General features: G+C 44.2%; 1 protein-coding gene across 1 annotated transcript; it reads left to right on the top strand.

The window, feature by feature from the left end:
- Nucleotides 1–1489: 1489 nt before the first annotated feature.
- COQ3 (coenzyme Q3, methyltransferase) lies at nt 1490–19045 on the top strand. Its single transcript, XM_054982650.1, has 7 exons — nt 1490–1710; nt 2475–2583; nt 4038–4190; nt 4667–4766; nt 5554–5796; nt 7800–7959; nt 18441–19045. Exons 1-7 carry the CDS (start codon nt 1668–1670, stop codon nt 18641–18643), a joined length of 1011 nt encoding a protein of 336 aa, XP_054838625.1. The 5' UTR covers nt 1490–1667; the 3' UTR covers nt 18644–19045.
- The last annotated feature ends 5949 nt before the right edge of the window (nt 19046–24994 follow it).

The following is a 24994-nucleotide window of genomic DNA, read 5'->3' as shown; positions in this document are numbered from 1 at the left end:
CCACTAATGTGGACAGAGAAGATGTTCTAGACAGAGCTTTTTTTGTGTGATGGCACGCACTGGTACTATCAGCACCTATTTTGATGGTTCTCCCAAGTACTGGGGGGGGAATTGGTGGAAATCAACATAACCTTATATGTGAGTATTTACACTTTGTTTAAATGACAGGAATTGTTCTAAATAAGAGCATTTGAGTTTGCAGAAAATAGGTGGCATATCGCCAAGGCAGTAGCTGTGTTGCAGAAAGTCTTGTCACCTTAAAGACTAATGACATTTGTATTCTAATGTAACTTTTGTGGACTAGTATCTGATCAGTTTGCTAGAATGCAGTCTTGAAAGTGTCACACACTTTTCTCATTTTTATTAGACTTTACACCCTGCTCAGCAAGTTTGTGGGAACAGCTGTGGAAGGCCTTGCTGAGTGATCAGTAATTAATGCATATTTCTAACGTTGATTTGGATTTCCGTACCCAATTATACTGTTTATTAAAGTATCTTAGAAATTGACTGTACTGACTCACACTGTAATCCACCTTGAGTCTCAGTGAGAAAGGTGGACTAGAAATAAATAATAAAACATGGAGACAAGGGTCAGAGATAACTAGGCAGACAGGGATGAGCAAAATCTATCAAGTGTTGCCTACAAAGATTTGAGGAGGAGGAAGCCCATTCAGGAGATGACACATCTGTGTGTTGTGGGGGGGGGAGTGGAAATCCACAAAAATCATCTTAATATACAAAGATTGGTCTGACTAATCGCGTTTCCATATCCATTACAAAGGGGCTATGTATGGAAATGCGCCAAAAGGATGGATATTTTATGTATTTCATGTATAGGTCCACCTTTCTCACTGAGACGCAAGGTGGGTTACTCCCCCCCCCCCACACACGAGATCACTGCAATTGGATAACAAATCATCCGATAACCATTGAAATAGGACTCGGATTACAAAAACAGTGGGGCTGAAAGAAAGAGATCAGAAAAACTATGCGACAAGAGATACTCCCTAGTCCCAAAGGAGTGACAATTGAAAAATAACACAGTAACAGCTCCGACGTCGGAAGTAAACTCCCATTATGTTCGGGGGGAGTATTCCCAACTGAAGCAGCGAACACACAAGAGCCCGGTCTGAGAGGAACAGAAGAGGTGAGAAAACCCTGCAGTCGGCTTGTAAAAGGGAACGAACTGCCACTTAGAGCAAGGGACAGGAGGACGGAATCGTTTTACCCTCGGACCCGGAGGCTGCCTCTGCTTGTGACGGCAAACCTTAAGCCCCATTGGTGACTAAGGGGAGGAAGGAGGAGCTGCAGGCGTTGCGGCCGAGTGCGGCTGCCTCGTCCTGGAGACAGTGACGGGGGTTGGAAAGGGGTTGATCGTTGGCTGAGCAGGGCAAGGCGGCTGTGGGTTTCTTGTAATGAAATGGCAGGAAGCCGAATGATCTGTCGGCGCGCCCTGAGCCTGCCGGATGCGCTCGGTGAGTCACCTTTGCGCGCCCTCCATGGCGCTGTGGGCCGCTCATCTTTTAGGCCCCTGGCGGTGCCTGCTGCTGTTTTGGTTCCGCTGTATTGGTTCCCCACTTTCGTCCCGTTGAGAGCTGCCTAACCTTATCGCGGCTTCCTGCGCTTCTGTTAGTTAGGTCGGCACGTTTCCTCCGCTATTCAAATGAATGTTTCTAGAGGAAAGGAAGGACGTTGCGGGAGGTTACAGCTGTAGGTAAAGTGCCTGTTTGTGCAAAGTTAAACTGACGCAGAAAGTGATACCTGTTGCATTGCTTGCGACATTTTTGGCTGTGTTGGTCAAAAGCCAAACTCAGAATAGTGCTTGAAGATGACGAATTGCGCTTTGTAACTGTTCTCAGTAGAAGAGCAAGATTCGGGTCCAAGAGCAGCTAGATTTCCAGGGTGTGAGCTTTCCAGAGTCAGAGCTTCTTCGCAGTGGCCCACATAAGTTGTCTGGTTCGTTATCTCAGTGTTTTTAGTAAGGTGGGCCGGGGCAGAGATAATACCCACTCTCTGCACTAACTATTATGACAGAATTGGGAACTAAGCTTGTAACGCCTGTGCTCGCAGGAATCGAAGTTGGTTTTGCAATTATATACGTAAAATGAATGGCCAGTCTATCTAGGAAATGCCCTTGTAGTGTGTTGTGAGGCTCAAGGTAATTGGACAAATATGCAAGAGATACCAGAAGCCCGTGGCAACAAATGGATCTGAATTTGGGGAGGAAGGGGCAGTCAAAATTGTCTAATTACCCAAATTACAAACATATGCAAAACGTACTGTGGAAATAGTTTTGTAATTGCTGGTGCAGGATGCTTTGGGGCTATTCCAATAGTGTGCCCAGAATTAGTTACATTGTTATTATTTTGTCAAAGAATTGTGTTAATGTGTAGTTAACTGGGATGTATAAAGACTCTATAATAAGAATTGGTTGTTTACAAAAATCATTATTTTAACGTATCTTTTTTTCCCAGGTAATCACTCTAGTCCTTTGCAAATAGCTCAAGGGGTCTTGTTTAAGAAATGTAAAAGTCAGTTAAAATATAGTACACATACCAATCTGGCCAAAGCATGGAACAAAATGTAAGTATGGTTGTTACTGTAACTGAACAATATTTTTATGACAAAAATATGTGTTGTGGTGGTCCATCTTGGCTGCCGTAGCCTGATAAATTATGAGTATTTGTAGCTCATCATAGGTGTTCTGGGATTTTTTTGCATAGCTTTTCATACATTTTCTAATATTTAGGAAAAAGTAATATAACATATTACTTATTTAGCATTTATACACACCATAAAAGAGCCAACTGCAGTTTTTGAGTGGTTCTTGACAGAAGGCCCTCTGTACCCACTTCTCTTTCCACACAGACAAACACACCAGGTGCACTACTTGTCTGTCAAATGGAGGGCAGGTGGTATTTGCCACTTGCTGCCACCTGCTCTGTTCATCAAAAAAAATAGCATATGTTGCTGCCCATTGGGGGAGGCAAACAAATAATTAAGAGTCCAGACACCATTGCCTGTCCTTTGCAAATGAGGGTGAGCTGCTCCTGCTACAGGTACTGAGGGTAGGGGCTTGAGGTTCGCAATCCCACAACTGCCCTAGAAAAAGAGCAAGCAGCAGTGGCTATTGGTGTGGATCCTCTTGGACCCCTGGATATCCACTCCTGATGCCAGATCTGATATATATCATGTAGGATTTTAATACTGTTCCTAGATATCAATTTTTATAAGTATCTGTGATGTATGCACAGTATCAGGTTTGTGTCACTTTGGTGCAGCAATAGTTAGCCTTCTTAACTAATATTTGTTAGCCTAGTAAGGCTTGAGAATAGGCTGCATATTCTTGCATTCTAAAAAAAAATTATATGTTGAGTAAATGAAATAAAATTTAGGTACAACAGGGCAGCAAGATTGTTAACTCCAGAAGTGGATTACATACGCATTGGATGTTAGGGGAATTAATGTGTATAGATAGATCTGTAGTTGAACCAGCTAGATTTATGCCAAAGGAACCTGAGCAGAGTACCCCATTTTTATCAACTCATTGGTATTGTTTGGGGTTGACTGTTAATACATGTTCTGGTTAGTCATTCTGAGTAAGAGCGGTTAATAGTCCTATTTTCCATGCCTCTGTTTAGTCTGCTTTAAGTAGTTGCCACTTTACAACATACAATTCTGTAAGTTGTGTCTTCTGTGGAGAAGTAATTTTTTTATCTGTCCTTTATATTCCGCCAAAATTTTAGTGTTACGAAGAATATAAAAAAAAGTCCACTTTCCCCAGCAAAATTTCTCTCTTATAAAAAAAGCTCTGAATGCACCAACATTTTCTCTTTTATAGATCAGTTAACAAGTTACACCCAGTGCATGCACTAAGGTAATCTTGGGTGTGATCCTGCTATCCTACTATACATTGAATCTAGTTTGCTGGTTCTCCAAGTTATGGAAAGAAAAGTATCCTTTGTACTTCTAAATCTTAGTTAGTTGATTCCCATTAGTTGGTTCCCATTGTATTTCTACATACTTTGCTTGTTTAGATATTTCACAGGCCAGCCATTCAGCACTTCTCACACAACAGTGGATCCAAAGGAGATGAAGAAATTTCAGCTGTTGGCATACAAATGGTGGGATGAGCATGGAGAATATTCAGCCCTTCATTCCATGAATGATATTAGAGTGCCATTTATTCGGTAATAGTTTTGAATCTTGTCAATTTTTACATACCTTTTCCAAGAATCTAAAAATAGGATGCTAAAAAAATTTAGTTAAACATAATTGGGGCACAAGCTTTTACGAACAAGCACAGCTGTAGTTGACCTATGGTGATCAGTTTTGATCAGTGGGACAGAGAGTTGCTTGGGTGCTGTAGTGTATTGGTTCTGGTGTAACAGGGAATGTGAAAAAATGCTAGTTGACTAACAGGGCAATCCTATGCTGAGTTACTCCAGTCTAAGACCATCGATTTCAATGGACTTAGACTGGCGTAACTCTGCATAGGATTGCACTGTAATTGTTGATAGGAGAGAAGACGTTTGTGTTTGATAAGTTCTTGCAATTCATTTAGTATTTCTGAAAGAAAAGTCAATATACTGAGGTTTTGGTAAACTCATTGTTAAGAACCCTAATTCATTCTAATTAAAGCAGGGTTTTTTTGCATTTTTGTAAGAGATACTGTTCTAAATATGAGAAATGATCATCCTCTGGGAAGCCCTCTTTCTGGTATGAAGATCCTGGATATTGGATGTGGTGGTGGACTGTTGACTGAGGTAAAGATTACCATTTTGGTGATGAATTCTAACTCAAACCTTTGTTTGAATTAAGCCTAAGTTTAAGAATATATACTTCCAAGTACTCCCATAACAAAATTCTGTTTATAGCTTCATAATTATTGTATTTAATAATCACAAAATCACTCTGGAGACACTATATAACTGCTTTCAGGATATTGTACCATTGCAACTGAAAACTTAAACATATATCTAGAAGCTAAAATTTGGGTCAGGGTATATTTTGTGTGGAAAGTCTCTGTTCCACTAATTTTACAGGGCTTTGGGGTTCTAAGATTGTTACTTTAGGGAAAACTTTGTTTGGTAAATTGTTCTAATTTTTATGTTGTAAAATAGTAAATGAACATACATTGTAACGTATTGGGTAAAAATTAAAAACTTGGTAGAATTTTCTAATAATATTCATGGAATTGGGCAAGTTTATTTATCTCAAAAGCAAGGGCCTGTACTACCAAGTGATAAGACTATGGATAACAGCTATACTGTAGTTTCTGTAGATCTCCCTTCTAATCTACAGTTTCTGAAGTTAAAAGAATTAATCTTTTAAGATGATTAATGTATTAAGTGCAGCAACCTTAATGTCTTTTTTGTCTTCCCTCCTTGATTGATCTAAGTAGAAGTTGCATAATAAAATCTTGTGGTTACTCTTTGGGTTGGGGAGAGGTACTGGAGTTTACCTTAAGCTCTTTGGTAACTTCAGCTAATTGGTTGAAGTAAAAAATGACATTTCTTCATACAGCAAGGAATAACATGTTTGTGGTGTTAGCCCCTAGGTAGGTTGGGAGCTTCAGTTACTGGCATTGATCCTGTGGAAGACAATATCAGAACAGCAGAACTACATAAATCATTCGATCCAGTCTTAGGCAAGAGAATACAGTATAAATCATGTTCACTAGAAGATCTTGTGGAAGAGGCTTCGGAAACCTTTGACAGTATTGTAGCTTCTGAAGTAGTAGAACACGTGGCTGATGTGGAAATGTTTGTCAGGTGCTGCAGTAGAGTGTTAAAAGTAAGTTCTCAAGAAAATGGCTTTAAAGCCAAAAACTCAGATGTTCTGGTCTGTATCCAACTACACAGTTCCTCCAACAGAACAGCATTTTCATTTGTGAAAGGAGGGTTAGTGATTTCCATAGATCCCAGATTCCCTGTTCCCACTCTAGATCCACAGTTTGTCTACTGCTGTTCCTGAGGGTCTTCAATAGACCATATCAGGAGAGAGAAGCTGGAAAGTCCTACTCTGCAAAGTCCATGGATGGTTGGTTACATGCTGCTAAACTTAAATGTACTGGACAATCAGGTCAGGTGTTTAAGAAATACCTACTATTTATCTGTTTTCTTCTTCCTGGGTTTGCAGGGTGAGGTGCATCATCTACCCCTCCCCTCATCTAATTATCTATGGTAAAAAACAATTATGGATCCTTCATAGATGCTGATTGACTGCATAGTTCCTATCATATTTGTAACACACCTTGAGTACCAGTGAGAGATGCTGACCATAAATGATACTAATAAATATGTACCCTTTTTAGTGCATGAAATGTTTGCTCAGAAATAGATGGTAATAGTAGATTTAGCATTTGACATCAAAAAGTATATTAAAAGTGTTGAATTTTATTAGAACAACAAAATACTGTAATCATCAGCAGTTTGATAGTTATACTATTTACAGAAAGAAAGGTGCGGCGGGCGGGAGCGCGTGCCACAAAGCACCAGCCTCCTATCCCTCCCACCCCGCACCGCTGCTGCCGCCAGCACAAGCCCCCGGCCAGGCGCAGCCACTGCGGGCAGACATCTGCGGTGGCACAGGCAACCGAGCAGGAGAGCTAGGAGGCCGCCCGCCGCAGCAATCAGGCCGGCGGCGGCGCGTGCGCTTCCGTGATGACGTCACACGTGACGTCATCACGCAGGCTGGTGCGCGTGTGCGGGTGCCCAGCCGGCCGGCCGCGAGCGTGGTAAACCCTTGCGCCACCCCTGTCACTATGCTACAGCAGTAGTTCTTAAAATGATACAGGAAATGCCAGTGATTTCTCATGCTCCTGTTTGGATATACCTGCAATTACAGTAGGTGGCAAATAAGTGACCATACTTTGCTATGTGGCTAGGTTTTTCCTGGGCTGCAGCAAACTTGGGGCAAGCAGTCCTTGTTCTTACCCTTTTATCATAATGAAAGAGAGAAACTGCTGGTTATACAGTAGCATTCCTTTGACAATAGTGAAATGTCCTTTAACTATAGTGAAATGCTGGGTGTTCAGTTAACTGAAGTATGCCAGTCTTAGATCTATCACACTTTTAATAATACAATGGACATAATATGGATAAATACAAAATTAATTTTGATTTTAAGTCCTTAGGGCAGGTAGCAATATATTATCATTAACCACCAGCACCCCTACACACCAAATTACATTGAGTTTGAACCTGCAAAAACTTTTGTCCTTTGTCACCTTATACCGGAACCAATCTGAATTTAAAAAATCTAAATGTCTTCAAAATGTGCTTTGAACTTTGGCAGGTCCCCAAGGAAAGGAAATTCCAGAGTTGTTAGGCAGCTGTCAAGAATATCTCTCTGTATGCCTTTGTTATAAGGTAATCATGAGGGATTATGAACACAAAATGAAAATATTAAGAGTCAGAGTGGAATAACTGCCAGTTTGCGAGAATCATAACAGTTAACTTGAATGCACAGCCATTTTAGTTTGTTGTATAGAAATGCTCTTTATTCACTGCAGTCCTAAGAAGAGTTACTCCCATCTAAGCCCACTGAAATAATTGGGCTTAGACTAGATTGTGATCTGCCCTGAGCCTGCTGTCGCGGGGAGGGTGGAATAGAAATCTAATAAATTAAATTAGAGTAATTCTTCTTAGGATTGCATTAATAGTATTTTTGAGCTATTCTGTTTTTCACAGCAAAGTCATGCAAATATATTTTAACATGTTTGCTCACAAAGGATGTTGCCAGTTTTGTTCTTTATATAAATTACTTGTTTAAAAAATTGAATTTTATTTGTTTAGCCTGAAGGCTCTCTATTCATAACTACCATCAACAAATCACAGTTGTCTTACCTCTTGGGCATTGTGGTTGCTGAGAAAGTATTGGGCATTGTTCCGGCAGGCACCCATGAGTGGGAGAAATTCATAGCTCCAGAAGAGCTGGAGCGGATCCTAGAATCAAGTAAGTATTAAATCCAAAGAAATGTAACACAGCTGGTTGAAATTCAAAGTAACTAGTGAACTAAGGAGACTTTCTGGTCTGGCCACTAGTGAGTAGCAGGGTGTGAGTGGTTTAATGTCCATGATTGTGTGCTTGTTTGCTGCTGCAGCAATAGTATTCTTTTCATAATTTTCCTAGGTAAAATTCTTGTTATTGTGCTGAAAACTTACTATTTCTATGGTCTGAAATACATCTCTGAGTAGCTTTTACATTTAGTAGATTTTTTCTAATAGATTAAAATGTTGGAGCCTTATATGCAGAGACATCAAAATACTTCTGTAAGAAGTTATTCCACATGGCAATAATAATGTTTGGAAATCATTTATCACATGATATAAATCCAGTTGTATTACATTACAGCTGCAATCCACACTAGCATTGCATATTACGCACTGCTTACAACAGCTGTGCTGATGTGCGCCTGCCGGATCAATCAACATTTTCACATGGTAAGAGGTATCCAAATGTTACACCCAGCAGTAGAGTGCTGTCACAAGGCTCTTTGATGACCTCTACTGGGATTGCAACTCTCAAATCAGATCAGATTTCAGAGCTTAAAGTTAGTGCTAAAATGTCCCATTAAAGTAGAGAGATTTCAGTATGATCTTTGTTTTGAACAGTTAAGCTTCAAGTGGAGGAATAGTTCCACCCTCCCTCTGAAAACTTAAAGTGTATTATCTCCCCCACCCATTTCTTCTAGGAGACCTATAAACCAAACACACTTTTGACTAATAAGGAGGGGGTGATCAATATAAAGAGTATGTCATATACGTAACACTTGTTCTTTTCCCCCTATTGAGATGTATGCACTTCATTTGAAGAAGGTTTGTGTGGGTGAGCGAGAGCGATAATACTTAAAACAAGATACCTTTTCATCATGTTTTTCTCTACCTTTGTACTACCATCTTTCTCACTAATCTATATATTGTTTATAGCTTTGATTTTTAAATAGGTTTTAATAGTTCTTAAATTTTTTATTTCAATTAAACTCAAAAAGGATAAGGCATAGAGTACAATCTAAATCATATCTCTACAGTCCTCCTCTACTGCAGTCATCTACAATCATCTAAATCATACAAAAAACCATAATAGATAAACTGCTATCATTTAAATCATAATAATCAGTTCAATCACCTATATAGAACTTGCTTATACATGTTCTTAATTTTTCACTTCTGTTTATATATCTTTCCATACGTCTTCATATCTAATAATAATTGTTCTTAGTTATTCTTAATTTTCTGCTGTATAATCAAATACTTTCAGTTTTTCTTGACATTTCTGAAATTGGCCTGCTGTGTATATAAGATGTTAATTTTGCCATTATTGCATATTCATATAGCTTATTCTTCCATTCCTTCAATTCTAGACATCTTTCTGCCTTCCATTTTGCTGCAAATGCTACTCTTGCTGCCATATACTTAAATATTTTACTATGCATTTTTGTAATATTACTTGGTAAAATATTTAATAACATGTTTTTTGGGATTCATCACAAACTTAAATTTTAATATATTTTGCATTTTTTCTTGTACTTATCCAATATTTTCTTGCTTTCTTACATGTCTACCAGATGTGATAAATTGTTAAATCCATGCTCTGACATTTCCAGTACTTCCGATTATAGGCCATATTAGCTTTTGCAATGTCTTTGCGAGTAATATACCATCTAAAGAACAGTTTATACCAATTCTCTGTTAACATTTAACATTCTGTAAATTTAGTTTCTTTGGCCCATAGATTTTCCCACTGGTTTATGCATATATTTTCTCCAAAGTTTTGCATTCATTTTATCATACAGTTTTTTACTTGCTCTGATTCTGTGTCATATTACAATAATATTTTATATAATTTTTCCTAATAAGTGTCTTGAATCTCCAAGGATTAATTGTTTAAAAAGCATTTTCTCTCTTAACTGGGCCCTTTCTTTGACTATTTGTTCTTTGAATTTAGACACCATTTGATGATACAACAACCATGTAATGTTTTTTCCTTCATCTTGAATTTCTTGCCATGTTTTTATTTTCTCTTATTTATCCATCATATATTCATAATTTATATAATCCATTTTATTTCTTGTACTAATATCACAATAGGCATCGATTGGAGATATCGATGAAGTTGGCAGACTTTTCTGTTTCTGCACTGAAACCATATTCTTAAGTCTATCCCTCAAAATGAGTGTCTTGTTTTTGAATAGTTTTTAATGATTTCTTAATCTATAAATAATTAGGATCCCTTCTTTAGTATCAATTGTGTCCAATTTGATGTTCCTTTGCTTTGGGTTATAATCCAATCTGGTATTCATGCTGCTGCGGCAGCGTGGCAGTAGGGGTGTGCAGGGATGGAAAGATTTTGTTCATCTTCGTTCTTCTGTGCCTCCACACATGGGGGGACTGCGCAGGCGCAGGCCAGCCGCCGGAGAATTTTCTAGAGCTTCCAAGGCTCCGAAGGGGCCGTTTGTCGCGCACCTCAGCGACCGTCTTCCCGCCCAAACGGTCACGTGATCCTACAGCGACCAACGGCCCCTTCCCTCAGTTCTCTTCTTGCCGCCGCTTGGAGAGAACGTGAGCTTCGTTGCTCTGTGCTTTTTTGTGCTTCGTGCTTTATTCTGACTGATTGCTTGGCTTTTGACTTCGGACTTCGTGACCTCGACTATTCTTCGGATCTCGTTTTGGACTTTGTTGTGGACTCGGTAATTTGACTCGGACTGTTTTTGACCTTCCTTTCCCGTGCCCCTGAAGATGGCCTCAAAGGCTCTCTTCAAGCATTGCCTCCAATGCCACACGAAAATGGCCAAGACCGATGGCCATGAACTGTGCCTGTTCTGTTTGGGGGAGACCCATAATGTGACGGCCTGTAAAATTTGCCAGGGTTTCACCAGCAAGGCCCGGCAGGAGCGCAAGGCCCGACTGAATTCCTCCCTGTGGCAGAAGGTCATGTCCGGAGGCGCTCCGTTGCCCTCCTCCAAGGCCGGCCCAAGCCCCTCTGCCGAACGGCATTCCAGAGCTGGCTCAGTGGCCTCCGTGAGGTCGGGGTCGAAACCGCGTCCCCCGAGTACCTCGGCGTCGAGAGCGGCCTCTCCAGCGCAGGGACCGGTGCGGCCGCCCCGTAGCGCGTCATCTACCAGGTCGGATCCGAGACCTACGTCGGAACCGAGGATCCTGGTACCGAGTCCCCGGTCGGAACCGACGTCCGGATCAGTTCCGATGAAGCCTAAGAGGTCGAAGCCGAGGTCCCCTTCGAAGGTGAGGAGCGCGTCGGTTCCGAGGTCTTCTTCGGAACCAGCGAAGAAGAAGAAGAAGACCAAGCATCATCGGTCGCCGCGTCCCGCTCCTCAGGAGGAGGTCATCGTGCTTCCTCACACGCCTTCCCCTCACCTGGGCTCCCCGGAGCCAGAAGACATCACCGTTCCTGTGCCGGATCCGATGGCCTTCGAGACGGTGCCCGCGGAATTCTCGTCGGGGCCGGAGCCGAGCCCGCACCATCGGAGCCGACCATCGCTTCCCCTTCGGTCGCCGAGGCTGGAACCGAGCCCGTCTCCTCGTCGGAGCCGTCCGTCGCCTGCCCGTCCGTCTCCACCTCCGGTCGGTCGTGAGCGGCATGGTTCCGGGGACAGTGTCCGATCAGTCCGGTCCACTGCGTCCCGGCATCGGCAGGCTTCCTACCTCCCCTCGCCATACCGTTGCCAATGGGAGGGGGCACCTGCGGGCTTCTCCGTGTCGGAACCGAGGCCTTCGACATCGAGGTCGGCGTGGGCTCCCCCTCCGCTCCAGGTTCCGGAATCCCAGCTCGGTTCCGATGAGGAGGATGTGGAGAGCTTTGGCGGCTACCAGTCGGAGTCCTGGTCCGAACCATCGCCGGCTGAGGAGCTAGTGCCATCGGCGGACTCGCCATTCGAGGACCTCCGCATCTACGCCGACCAGATGGCAAGGATGGCCAAGGCTCTCGAGATGGACATCTCCTCGGCAGTTCCCCAGACCAAGGACAAGCTCCTCAAACGCATTTACGGAGACAACCCGGCGTACGTTGGCTTCCCCATGCTCGAGGGTATTGAGGAAATCGTGGAGAAGGTATGGCAGGTGCCCTGTGATCAGCCTCCAACATCCAAGAGGATTGAGCAGCTCTACAAAATCAAGCAGGGTACCTGGCCGGCGCTGGTGAAACACCCACCACCTTCCTCCTTGGTCACAGAGGAGTTCAACCCCAGGCGATCGGGTCACTCCTCGGTGCCTGCCGATAAGGAGGGCAAGAAGCTGGATGCCATGGGCAGACGCCAGTACATTGTTTCTTCCCTGGGTCTGAGGATTGCCAACTATCAGACCATCATGGCAGGGTACCAGCTGTACCTCTGGGAGAAGTTGGCATCCTATACACGAGACCTCCCTCCTGAGCAGAAGGCTGTGGTGTCCCTGCTGCAGACAGAGGCTGTGAGGCTGTCTAAGCAGCAGATGAACGCTGGGAGCCACGCTGCTGACACTGCTGCTAGAGGTATGGCGTCGGCGGTGGTCCTCAGGCGCCACTCCTGGTTGCGGTCTACGGCCCTGTCCCAAGAGGTACGTTCCAGGGTGGAGAGCATGCCATTTGAGGGGGACTCGCTGTTCTCCAAATCGACCGACGAGACCCTGAAGAAAAAGAAGGAGGACCGGCAGACGGCGCGGTCTTTGGGTCTGGCTCCAGCGGACAAGCCCTCCTCCAGGTCACGGTACGCTCCCAGGTCTGGCCCTTACCACTACCAGGGCAGATACCAACAGCAGCGGCCGGGCTACCATCAGTATCCTGCCTACCAGCAGCGGCCTTACCCTCCCGCACAACAGCAGAGGAGGCGTCGGCCCTTCAAGCCTCGTCAGGCACAGCAACCGGCCCAGCAGAAAGATCAGCAGGGCGCCGGGAGGCAGTACTGACGGGTCGCGCCAGCCGTATCCCCGAACTTTTCGGACAGACTTAGTCCACTCCTCTCTGAGTGGGAGTCAATAACATCTGACTCATGGGTCTTAACTATTGTTGAACTGGGATACGGGCTGGAGTTCGTTGAGCTGCCTAGATGCAGTTCACCCCTGACAGCTGTCAATAACACTATGGCCGAGCTGGATGCGGAGATCGTGTCGCTCTTGGCCAAGGGTGCTGTGGAAGAATTGCCCTATGAGGACTCTGTAAAGGGTTTCTTCTCTAGGTTCTTCCTGGTCCCTAAGAAGGATGGGGGTTTACGTCCCATTTTAGATCTGAGGGGCCTTAATGCCTTCCTCAAGGTGACCAAGTTCAAAATGGTTACGTTGGCGGCGGTGATCGCCTTACTGAAGCAAGGGGATTGGTTTGCGGTTCTTGACTTAAAAGACGCATACTTTCACGTGGGCATACGGGAGGAGCACAGGAAGTACCTGAGTTTTGTTTACCGGCATAGGGTTTTCCGGTATAAGGTGCTCCCCTTTGGCCTGTCCACTGCCCCACGAGTGTTCACTAAATGTGTGGCCCCTGTGGTTTCCTTCCTACGGGAAGAAGGCTGTACCATCTTTCCGTACCTCGATGACTGGCTCATCGTGGCTGAATCAGAGTCTAGGCTGGTGCAGGACATTGGCTTGGTACTTAGCACTTGCCAACGCCTGGGGCTCCTGGTGAACTTGGAGAAATCCAAGCTGGTGCCCAGCTGCAAGGTGTCCTACATTGGTGCGCTTTTAGACTCTGTGGAGGGTAAGGCCCTGCTCCCCTTGGAGAGGGCTCGGTCCCTAAGGGGTCTAGTGTCCATGTTTAAAAGGAACCGGTTCCAGTCTGTGCGCACTATCCAGTGCTTACTAGGGCATATGGCAGCGGCCACCTCTGTGGTGCCTTTCGCTAGGCTGCGTATGCGCCCTCTCCAGAACTGGTTTGTGCGGAGGTATGATGCTCTACTGCACCCTCCGTCCCTCAAATTCTCTATCCCGAGGGTCATCCTCTCCTCCTTGGACTGGTGGCTGTCTGATGACAACTTGTTTAGAGGGACCCCTTTCGGGTATCAACACCATGACATCACGGTTACCACTGATGCCTCTCTGTTGGGATGGGGGGCTTACTGTGGTGATGTGTCGGTGCAAGATGTCTGGTCTGACAGGGAAAAGACCCTCCATATCAATGTGCTTGAACTAAGGGCCATTCGTTTCGCACTTGTGTCTCTTACAGCACTGCTGAGAAATCGTCATGTCTTGGTGCAGACGGACAACACGACTGCCATGTACTACGTGAATCAGCAGGGGGGCACAGTGTCCATGGCCCTGTGCCGGGAAGCCACACTCACTTGGCAGTGGGCTATCAAGAACGGCGTGTCGCTCCGTGCTATACACGTGGCTGGGTCAGACAATGCCCGGGCAGATGCCCTCAGCAGGGCCCCTTTACTAGACCACGAGTGGGAACTGAACGGAGAGTGCATTGGGCCGATCTTCCGGATGTGGGGTCATCCAGTGATAGACGTGTTCGCCACTGCGGCGACCACCAAGGCCCACACGTTCTGTTCCAGGGCAGGGAGCGACCCCCTCTCTATTGGGGATGCCTTCCAGTTTACGTGGACGCAGGGCTTGCACTACATGTTTCCTCCATTCCCCTTGATTCCCAGGGTCCTGTGCAAGATAGAGGAGGACGGGACGGACTGCATCCTAGTGGCCCCCTTCTGGCCACGGCAGGTTTGGTTCCCGAAGCTCCTGCAGATGTCCCAACGGACGTATGTGAGTCTGCCCCCTCGGCAAGACCTTCTCCTAAACGGGAGCCTGGTCCACTACGATCCCAGGAAGCTGCACCTAACGGCTTGGCGGATCGTTCCTCCCCGATAGGCTTTACTGACGAGGTACAGAGGGTCCTCCTGAATGCTCGTCGGCCATCCACTAGGCGCGCTTATGCGGCCAAGTGGCGCAGGTTTGAGCTCTGGGCACTTGCCAGAGGAGTGGTGCCTGACAACAGTCCCTTGGGGGTTGTGTTCGAGTATTTGTGCCACTTGCGTGGCCTGGGCTTGAAGGCTTCCTCCCTCAAGGTCCACCTGGCAGCGATATCAGCTGCTCACACCCGAGTTGAGGGTGCTACGGTGTTTTCTCACCCACAATCCCGCCAGTTCCTTAAGGGCATGTACAATCTTTACCCACCTGTATCAGCGCCAGTGCCTCAGTGGTCGCTGTCCTTGGTGCTCTCACGTCTCATGTTGCCTCCATTTGAACCTATGGCTACATGCCCCTTGGATATGCTATCCTACAAGGTAGCATTCTTGGTGGCCGTCACATCGGCCAGAAGGGTCAGTGAGCTGTCTGCACTGCGGTCTGACCCTCCCTTTCTTGTGTTTCATCCCAACAAGGTGGTCCTGCGTCCCTGCCTTGGGTTCCTGCCCAAGGTGGTGTCCGCCTTCCACCTCTCGCAGGATATTTCACTGCCTGCATTCTTTCCTCAGCCTTCCTCTAAGGGGGAAAAGGCCCTCCATTCCCTAGACTTGAAGAGGGCCCTAGCCTATTACCTTGATAGGACGAAGGGATTCCGCACCTGTCCTCACCTGTTTGTATGTTTTGGGGCCAAGGACAAGGGTAACAGGGCTTTCTCGCAGACCCTGTCTAGGTGGATTGTGACGGCCATTAGCAAGGCCTATTCCCTGGCAGGGGTGGCTTGCCCGCTCCATGTCAGAGCCCACTCCACGCGGTCCCAAGCATCCTCTTCGGCACTCCTCAGGGGGGTGCCCCTGGTTAACATTTGTAAAGCAGCCACATGGTCCTCTGCAGACACCTTTGTCAGGCATTACGCCGTTGATGTCAATGCGGAGCAGGATGTATCTGTGGCCAAGGCTGTCTTACACTCCCTTTTTTCCTGAGGGAGTTTTGGAATGACTTTCTTGGCGTACCTGCTGGGTACCCTTGAGTGAAAGTGTGTATATATGTACCTGGGGGTGTGTATATATGTAAATATTGAATATTTATGTGTCCTTACACAGTTTTTTTACATAGATGTATATATGCATATCTATTTATTGTTGTTCTTGTTTGTTCAATAAAATTGTGTTGGACTTCACCCCCGCCTTCCTTATTGTGTGAAGCTTGGTACACTCCCATGTGTGGAGGCACAGAAGAACGAAGATGAAAACAGGGTTAACATACCTGTAACTTATGTTCATCGAGTTCTTCTGTGCTGACACACAACCCTCCCTCCTACCCCGCTGTGAACTCCAATGCACAATACTGTGATGGCTGTAACGGATATTGGTGTTTTTAAGGTGTTATGGCTGAAGTGTGTTGGTCAAGCGGCGGCAAAGGAGAACTGAGGGAAGGGGCCGTTGGTCGCTGTAGGATCACGTGACCGTTTGGGCGGGAAGACGGTCGCTGAGGCGCGCGACAAACGGCCCCTTCGGAGCCTTGGAAGCTCTAGAAAATTCTCCGGCGGCTGGCCTGCGCCTGCGCAGTCCCCCATGTGTGTCAGCACAGAAGAACTCGATGAACATAAGTTACAGGTATGTTAACCCTGTTTTTCCCCACTTCGGAATTTCCAAAGTGAGAAAAAGAATCAGAAATAAGCGATTTCCAAAGTGGCAAGCCACTTCAGAAACCACTTATTGCCCTGCTTCAGTATGTTCTGTGAAGATTTGGAGCACACCGAAACTTTCTGCCCCACCGCTTATTTCACCTGATGGGAGGGGGAGGAGGGGGTTCCCCTCTCCCATCATGTAAAATAAGCAGCAGGGAAAAGACCCTTTCTACGCTTCAGCTGGCCTGCGGGGTGGGGAATCCCCCTGCGGGCCAGCTGAAGTTTAAAGGGCCCTTTCCCTTCTGCTCGCAAGCGGCAGGGAAAAGACCCTTTCTGCGCTTCAGCTGGCCTGCGGGGTGGGGGGGTCCCCTTTGCAGGCAAGCTGAAGTTTAAAGGGCCCTTTCCCTGCCACTTTAAACTTCAGCTGGCTCGCGGGGGATCCTCCTCCACTGGTCTGCTGGAGCCAGCTGTGGGGTTTGAAAGCACCTTGAAGCTTCCCAAAGCGACCCAAATCACTTTGAGAAGCTTTGATTCGGCATTTCTGAATCGGAGCCAGCATGCTGGGCCCCATTCAGAAATCCCAAATCTTTACAAATCAGGTCCGATTCAGGTATTTATTCCAAATCGGAAACCCGAATTACACACCCCTACTTGACAGTATAGTTTGATATCTGGTACAGCTAAACCTTCTGTTTTTCCTTTTATAGAATTTTAAATTTTATTCTTGGTTTCTTCCCATTCCTTACAAAATTATTTATCATTTTCTGCAATTTTAGTGATCTTTTCATCTATAAAAATTGGTATCATTTGAAAAAGAAAGTTCAATTTTGGTAATATGTTCATTTTGACAGCAGAAATTCCTTCTAACCACAAAATTTTCAATCTTTTCCATCTTCGTAAATCTTCAATAATACTTGTCTAGATATTTTGATAGTGATCTTTATGTAACTTATCATTTTGCCCTGTTACATATATACCCAAATATTTTTTTAGTAACAGAGCACATTCTGTTATTTTTTTTCTGTATCTTTCTATATCGTCTTGGTCTATTGTGGTTGCTGCTGATAATTCAGTTTATATTCAGAATAGATTCCAAATCTAGTTATTTGTTCCATTATGTATTTCAAAGAAACGTTTGGTTTTATTACTGATATAACAACATCATCTGCATAGCTTTTCATCTTTTATTCTAGCAATTCTGGTGTCTTGTCTAATTTTTATAGCCAATATTTCCACTGCTAAAATAAACAATAGTGGTGCTATTGGACAACCCTGTTGAGTTCCTTTTGCTATTTCAATTTTTTCTGTAAAGGAGCCATTTACTAAGATTCTAGCTTGCTGGTTTGTATAGATACTTTACATCCAATGTAAACATTTGGCTCTGCAATTCATGTTTTGTAATACTTTCATTAAAAATAGCCGAGAAACATTATCAGAAGCTTTCTCTGCATCCAAAAAGATAAATGCCGTTTTTTTCTCTTTTTCTCCTTGAACACTCAATTGCATACAGCAGATATCTGATATTATCTTTCATATATCCCTTTGGAACAAATCCCATTTGATTTTCATGAATTAGGTCTGGAATACATTTTCTTATTCTTTCAGCCATTATTGTTGTAAAAATTTTATAATCAACATTTAATGGTGAGATTGTGGTATGATTGTGGTAATGGATCATTCCCTTCCTTATATATTAAACTTGTATTCGCTTCTTGTCAAGTTAGTGATATATGCTTTCTTTCTTGTATTTCATTCATTACTGTTTGCAAGAGCATTGCTAATATATTTTCAAAATGTTTAAAATATATTGCTGTCAATCTGTCTGCATCAGGCACTTTATCTTTTTAAAAGATTTTTAATAGAATGATTAATTTCTTACCACTTGATTCAAAATTCTTCTATACTCAGGAGTTTCACACGTGCAGATGATTACAGTTAAGCCCCCTGACAATGATTGCTTCTCTCTCTCTCTCCTCTTGCAGATGGTTTTTTAGTCAAGACAGTAAAAGGAATGTTGTACAACCCTCTGTTTGGATCCTGGAGCTGGATTGGGAGCACTAGCATTAACTATGCTCTCCATGCTGTGAAATCCACTGCACAGGAACAGTCGGGGCCCAGTGAACCACCTCTGGAAATAGACAAAGAGCAGCTCCAAACAGAAGCCAGTATTGGAACTGGTAGTTGAGACAAGCGGGAAGTTGGAAGATTTGCATAAACAGCTGTAATAATAAACCAGTAAAGAATGCACAGCCCTGTGTTTATAGTGCTGGATGTCAAAATGTGTCTGCCAGCCCATTACAAAGCAGTCATGAGGGTGAAGAATTGTTCCTTCTTTACAGTGACAATGAAGAAAGCTCATTTGAGTTATCTTGAATAAGAAGTCAATTGTGTATCTACTGATCAGGTATTTGGGGAAAGTTATTGGAAGAGACTAGATGTCCATGGACTGTTTTTTTAAATGAAATGTATGCTGCTGGATGTCTTTATGGTCTGAAATAAGTTTTGGAAGTTCTGGCATAAAATGCAATATTTTATATCAGCAAATGTCACGTTATTAAATTCACCAGCTTGTCTATTTTTAAACCTGTGTGAGAAAAAATCTCTCTGATTTCTCTTATGGCATTAATTCTGCACTTCACCACTGAATATAATACCATAGCTAATGAAGCTTGGTTCAATGTAAGAATCACATATTGGAGTTCATGATGTAGATGAAATTAGAGCTGTTCAACATGCATGATTCCCCTCATTGTTATGTGCTAGAGGTATACCAGATTTATCTGAAAAGACTACCCTCCTTATAAGACACCCCCCTTCTGAAAAATAATACAGGGTTGAATTTTTAAAAACTCCTTACCCTAAATTTAAGAAGACCCGCCTGCCTGCTGAGCTGCTCCAGCCTCTGAGATGTAGTACTGAGGGAGTACTGAGCTCACATGTCTGCTCGCTTCCCTACTTTACTTTTTTGGACAGATTTTATCCATGCATTCCTGTATGTTGTTGGTAATCTAGCCTTCTCTAGGTGATCTGGATGTTGACCTTGGTAGGCATTCAGGCTGTACTTGAGCCCTTGTTCACTGCTGTAAGAGAGTGTCTAGGACAGCTGTACACTGTTGGAGGTGCTAGGTTGGAAAATGTGTTTGCAAACCACATTTGGAAACATGCATTATAAAAAGAAAAGGTAATATAAATGTGGTCTTCCTTACAAAGGGAATAGTTAAAAGTCAGCTGCTGCCTATTTACTTTGTTTATATCTTACCATTGTTCCCAGTGGGGACACAAAGTATTTCATTCTCTTCTCCATTTTATCCTCATAACAACCCTGTGAGGTAGATTGGGCTGAATGTGTGTGATGGCTCAAGCTTACATAGCAAGCTTCCATGGGCAGGGTGAGAATTCAAACATGGATCTCTCTGATTTTAGTCTGACTTTCTAACTACTACACCACACTGGTTCTCTATGGAAAATGGTATGAATTATTTCCTTTTGCAGCAGGAAATTCCTTTACACCAAACACTTAGCAAGATTCTGTATCATAAACCAAACATGCTTTTTTGCTAACATAACTTTATTGCTATACTCTGAAACCGGCTCCTACACACCTGGGAATTGAGTTCCCATTGAGAATTCATGTCTTAAAGACAGTCCTTGGGTGGACCCATACACAGTCCAAGGACTTTGTAGTATGGCAGTAGACATTTAGGAAGGAGATGTAAAGTGGTATCCACATTTCCATTCTCATAAAATGCTTGCAGGAATATTAAGATTAATAACTGTCAGACGGCCAGCTTAGATCTCAAATAAGTTCACTGCATGAATCCAAAGATGCATGAGTTAAAGCTTTTAACAATCCAAGAGTTCAGTACAGAAAGACTTTCTTGATAGGAATGGCTGTTCCCTCCCTCTGTTCTTCAGGCACTACCCACTTCACTACTGCCCATGCTACTCCGCCTGAAACAGCTCTAAGCTCATTCCTAATAAGCTGCAGAAAGAAAACAAAAAGTAAACAAAGTTGGATCCTCTTTGTCTCCTTGGCAACAGAGATAACTGTCCTGGTAAGATTGATAACAGCCTTCTCTGCATTCCAGAGCTTCTCCCAAAGTATATCAAAGATCCTAATAATACTCCTAAAAAAGGATCAGGACGGCAGCACACCAGTGAATCCCAAACCCCCAGAGTATGGCATGGGCCAGAACCCTGACAATAACAATGTGACACTGGTCAGAACTTGCACATTTCCAAAGTTACAGGAGCTGAAGTGTAATGAATTTAGGCATTTTTTATTTGTATGTGCTGCCTGGAGTCTCTGCTTTCCAGTTTTGTTTGTGTGATAAGAATTTTTGCTTTCAAAATGAGACTAGGGATTTGAACACAGTATTTTGGTTTGTACAGAATAGTTAAACATCTGCTGTAGATTGGTTGTGATGAGCTAACTGCCAAAGGAAATCAAAGGAATCAATAGGCCATCCAACTACTGTATATGTAAAACTGTCTACTTTAGAACACATTCATCTGTTAAATTCTTTAACTAACAGTTACTACTGATTCATAACAAGTACTAGTTTAAGAAAAAGTAGATCATTTGGCAATTTAGGTGTTCTTTGAGATTAAGGGTAGATTAGAGTATAAAGTTCAATAGAAAATCTATCACAGGAACAGAACTGGAATTAAAGATGTATTTTCTTAACTAAAGCTAGAGTAAATTTAATCTGATTACAAACAGGAAGTACTTTAGACAGAAAAAAGTGCAATTACTTTGCACAAATCTTAATGTTCTACATTTACTAATTCATCCTTGTACCAGTTCCTGTGCAGTTACAGTAAATATACGATTCTCCTAATTTGATATCTATTGATTTGTTAATGTTCATCTCTATAATTGTACAACACAGTTCCCATAACCATGATGCTTCCTTTGTCCAATTATTGATATCAGTCCCATTATTTTTTAAGTCCTTTCTAAATATGTATGATTGAAACCTTTAAAGCTGAAAGCAGGGGCTTTAATCAGAAAAGTGGATGCAAACTATACAATGGCTATTTGTGCAGTAGATTTTCTTAGGGAAGACGAAAAAAATTGTAAGTATAGGGTTACTGAATTTCAGATTTTGATCATTCAAAACAACAGGGGAGGAAACAAATCAGGCATGCAGTAAAAGTTTTGAGTCACTGCCTGTGACAGCTGTGGGCAGTTGGTTGAAAGCAAACAAACTGAAATTGAACCCAGACAAAACAGAAGTAATGCTGGTTGTGAAGGCAGAGATCTTGAAGGACTCTGTGCTCCCTACTTTTGATGGGGTTCTGTTGACCTTTGCTGTCTCAGTTAATAATAATAACAATAACAACAACAACAACATTTGATTATATACTGCCCTTCAGGATGACTTAACACCCACTCATAGCGGTTTACAAAGTATGTTCAATGTGGTACGTTCACTGGTCTCCCTTTCAGGTGGAGAGCATCAAAATTCGAATTCGGTCATGAGCTGTGAGGCATTTGCGAGCTTTTTTGCTGATAAAATCCTGTCTCTCTGCCACGATTTACCGGCCACAGTTGAGACAGTATGTGAACTAGAGGCCCCTTGGCCGTCTTCGGGGGTAATATTCTATCATTTCAGCCCTCGTTCTGGGGAAGAGGTGGACAGGATTCTGCAGGGAGTGAGGCCTACTACATGCCTCCTGGACCCATGTCCGTCATGGCTGATGAAAGCCAGTGTTGTTAGCCACCTTGAGCCCATCTATGGGGAGGGTGGGGTATAAATCGAATCGAATAAAATAAATAAATAAAGTGTTGATGGATTACGGGATTCCCTGGAGGCCATTGTCAACCTGTCTCTGAGCTTTGGGGTTTTCCCCAGAGCACTAAAGGAGGCAGTGTTGAGGCCCCTTTTAAAGAAACCTTCATTAGATTCCTCCAACCCGCTCAGTTACCGCCCAGTCTCAAACCTCCCGTTTCTGGGAAAGGTGCTTGAGCGGGCAGTGGAAAAACAACTGCAGAATTTCCTGAAGTAGACCTCGGCCCTAGATCTCTTCCAGTCCGGTTTTCGCCCAGGACATGGGGTGGAGACACTGCTGGTTGCCCTCATGGACGTTCTTTGCAGACATCTGGATCGATTGAGGTGTATCGGCACTGCTGATTTTATTAGATCTTTCAGCAGTGTTTGATACGGTCTATTATGATCTGTTGACCCACCGCCTCGCCGATGTGGGGATCCAAGGGACAGCACTACAGCGGCTAGTCTCTTTTCTTCACGATCGGCGAGGATGGTGCTAGGGGAGAAGCTATCGTCCCACCACCCATGAATATGTGGTGTGCTGCAGGGGGCGATACTCTACCCATTATTGTTTAATGTCTGTATGCGCCCCCTCGCTCAGTTGGTGTGAAGTTTTGGGCTTGGGTGTCACCAATATGTGGATGACACCCAGCTATATCTGTTGATGGATGAATGGCCTGGATCAGCCCCGGATGGCCTGGAGCGTGCTTTTGAAGCCGTGGCTGGATAGTTGAGGCAAAGTCGGCTGAAGTTAAACCCTGCAAAGATGGAGATTCTGTACTTGAGTCGTGGAAACGTGGATTTGGAACCCCGGCTCCCCACACTCGATGGGGTGGTGCTCACACCAGCTCCGAGAGTTAAGAGACTGGGGGTGATCTTGGATTCCTCCTAGACAATGGAAGCCCAGATCTCTGCGGTTGCTAGGTCCTCTTTTTTCCACCTTCAACAGACCAAGCAACTTGCCCCTTATCTTTTGTCCTGCGACTTAACTACAGTGGTCCAGGCAGTGGTCACCTCTAGATTAGACTACTGTAACGCACTCTACGCAGGGCTTCCCCTGAACCTGATCCGGCAGTTACAGCTGGTGCAGAATGCGGCGGTGTGGGTCATCACAGGAATACCGATGTGTGAGCATATAATGCCGGTATTGCGTCAGCTGCACTAGTTACCAGTGGAGTACCAAGTCAGGTTCAAGGTTTGGTATTAACCTATAAAGCCCTATGTGGACTGGGACCGGCGTATCTGCGGGACCGCCTCTCCCATATGAACCCCAGAGGGCTCTTCGCTCTAGTGATAAACATCTGCTAAGGGTCCCTGGCCCCATGGAGGCCTGCCTGGCATTGACCAGGGCCAGGGCCTTCTCGGTCCCGGCCCCAGCCTGGTGGAACGCTCTGTCTGAGACCAGGGCCCGGCAGGATTTGTTATTCTTTTGCCGGGCCTGCAAGACGGAGCTGTTCCGCCAGGTGTATGGGCGGTGCTAGGTGGAGCCCCCTGGCCGGTAGATTGCAGAATATGCCCTCCTTTCTAGCAGTACCTCCATCTAGCAAACAGTCCCCAGTATGATGCTCTAGAGATGGATGAAGGTCGGTCAGTTGGTTGCTGTGCCATTATGATTATGTATATATATGTATTTTTAACTGTGTAACTTTGATTGTTTTATGGTTTTAACTGGTATCAATTATTTAATGTGTTTTAATTGTATATGGTTGTAATCCGCCCTGAGCCTACTTGTGTGGGGAGGACGGAATATAAATTGAATAAATAAATGTTATTATCCCCACAACAGAACATCTTGTGAGATGGGTGGGGCTGAGAGAGCTAGAAGATGTGACTGACCCAAGAGTCATGGGGCTCTACTGGATCCAGCACTGCTGCTAGAGAAGCCAGTTAACGCAGCGGCAAAAAAAAAAATCCTTCTTCCAACTCCGTATAGCCTGGAAGGTAGTCCCCTATCTTAACACGTCTGATCTGGTTACCTGGATCCATGCCACAGTAACGTCAATACTAGACTACTGTAATGCACTCTACATAGGTCTCCCCTCAGAGTCAACTCAGAGACTCCAGTTGGTGCAGGACGCCACAGCTCAGTTATAAGGATCTAGGCAGGGCATGCGTATTACTCCCTTTCTGCAGTCACTCCATTGGCTTCCCATCAGTTACCAAGCTCAGTTAAAGGAACTGGCTATCTCATACGAAGCCCTCCAGGACCTTGATCCCTTATATCTGCTGAACTTCCTTTCTCCCTATGCTCCCTCACAGTGACTCTGCTCATCTGAACAGAGCCTTCTACGGGTGCCACCTTGTAAGTGGTGTAAATCAATAACTGCCTGCACATCCACCCACCTTGTAGAATGGCCTGCCAGAGGAGGTTAGGGGGGCTCCTGCTGTCCTGGCTTTCCACAAACTATGTGAAGGGTTTTTTTACACAGGTTTTTTTTTTTAACACAGGTAGGACAGCTGTACTGTAAGAAGATGGTTCAGAGAGATACTTTGGTAAAGAGATTTAAAATATTCATTAGGTTTTTGTCCAAAGGTGCTCATAGTGTCTTACAATGAAAATACCAAAAAAAACCAGTTTAAAACAGTTTTAAAAATTAAAATACTTTAAAAAAACTGTCCTAAATAAAAGTGTCTTCAGTTGCCTTCTGAAGCTAGAGAGTGAGGGGACCAGGCTCACCTCCCTGGGGAGATTGTTCCACAGTTGTGGGATTGCAACCCAAAAGGTCCTCTCCCATGTACCTACCAACCATGCCTCTTTAGTT

The sequence above is a fragment of the Eublepharis macularius genome, chromosome 1, assembly GCF_028583425.1.
Source record: "Eublepharis macularius isolate TG4126 chromosome 1, MPM_Emac_v1.0, whole genome shotgun sequence".
Taxonomy (NCBI): Eukaryota; Metazoa; Chordata; class Lepidosauria; order Squamata; family Eublepharidae; genus Eublepharis; species Eublepharis macularius.
The sequence above is the reverse complement of the archived record's forward strand: the minus strand, read 5'-3'. Positions and strand labels throughout refer to the sequence as shown.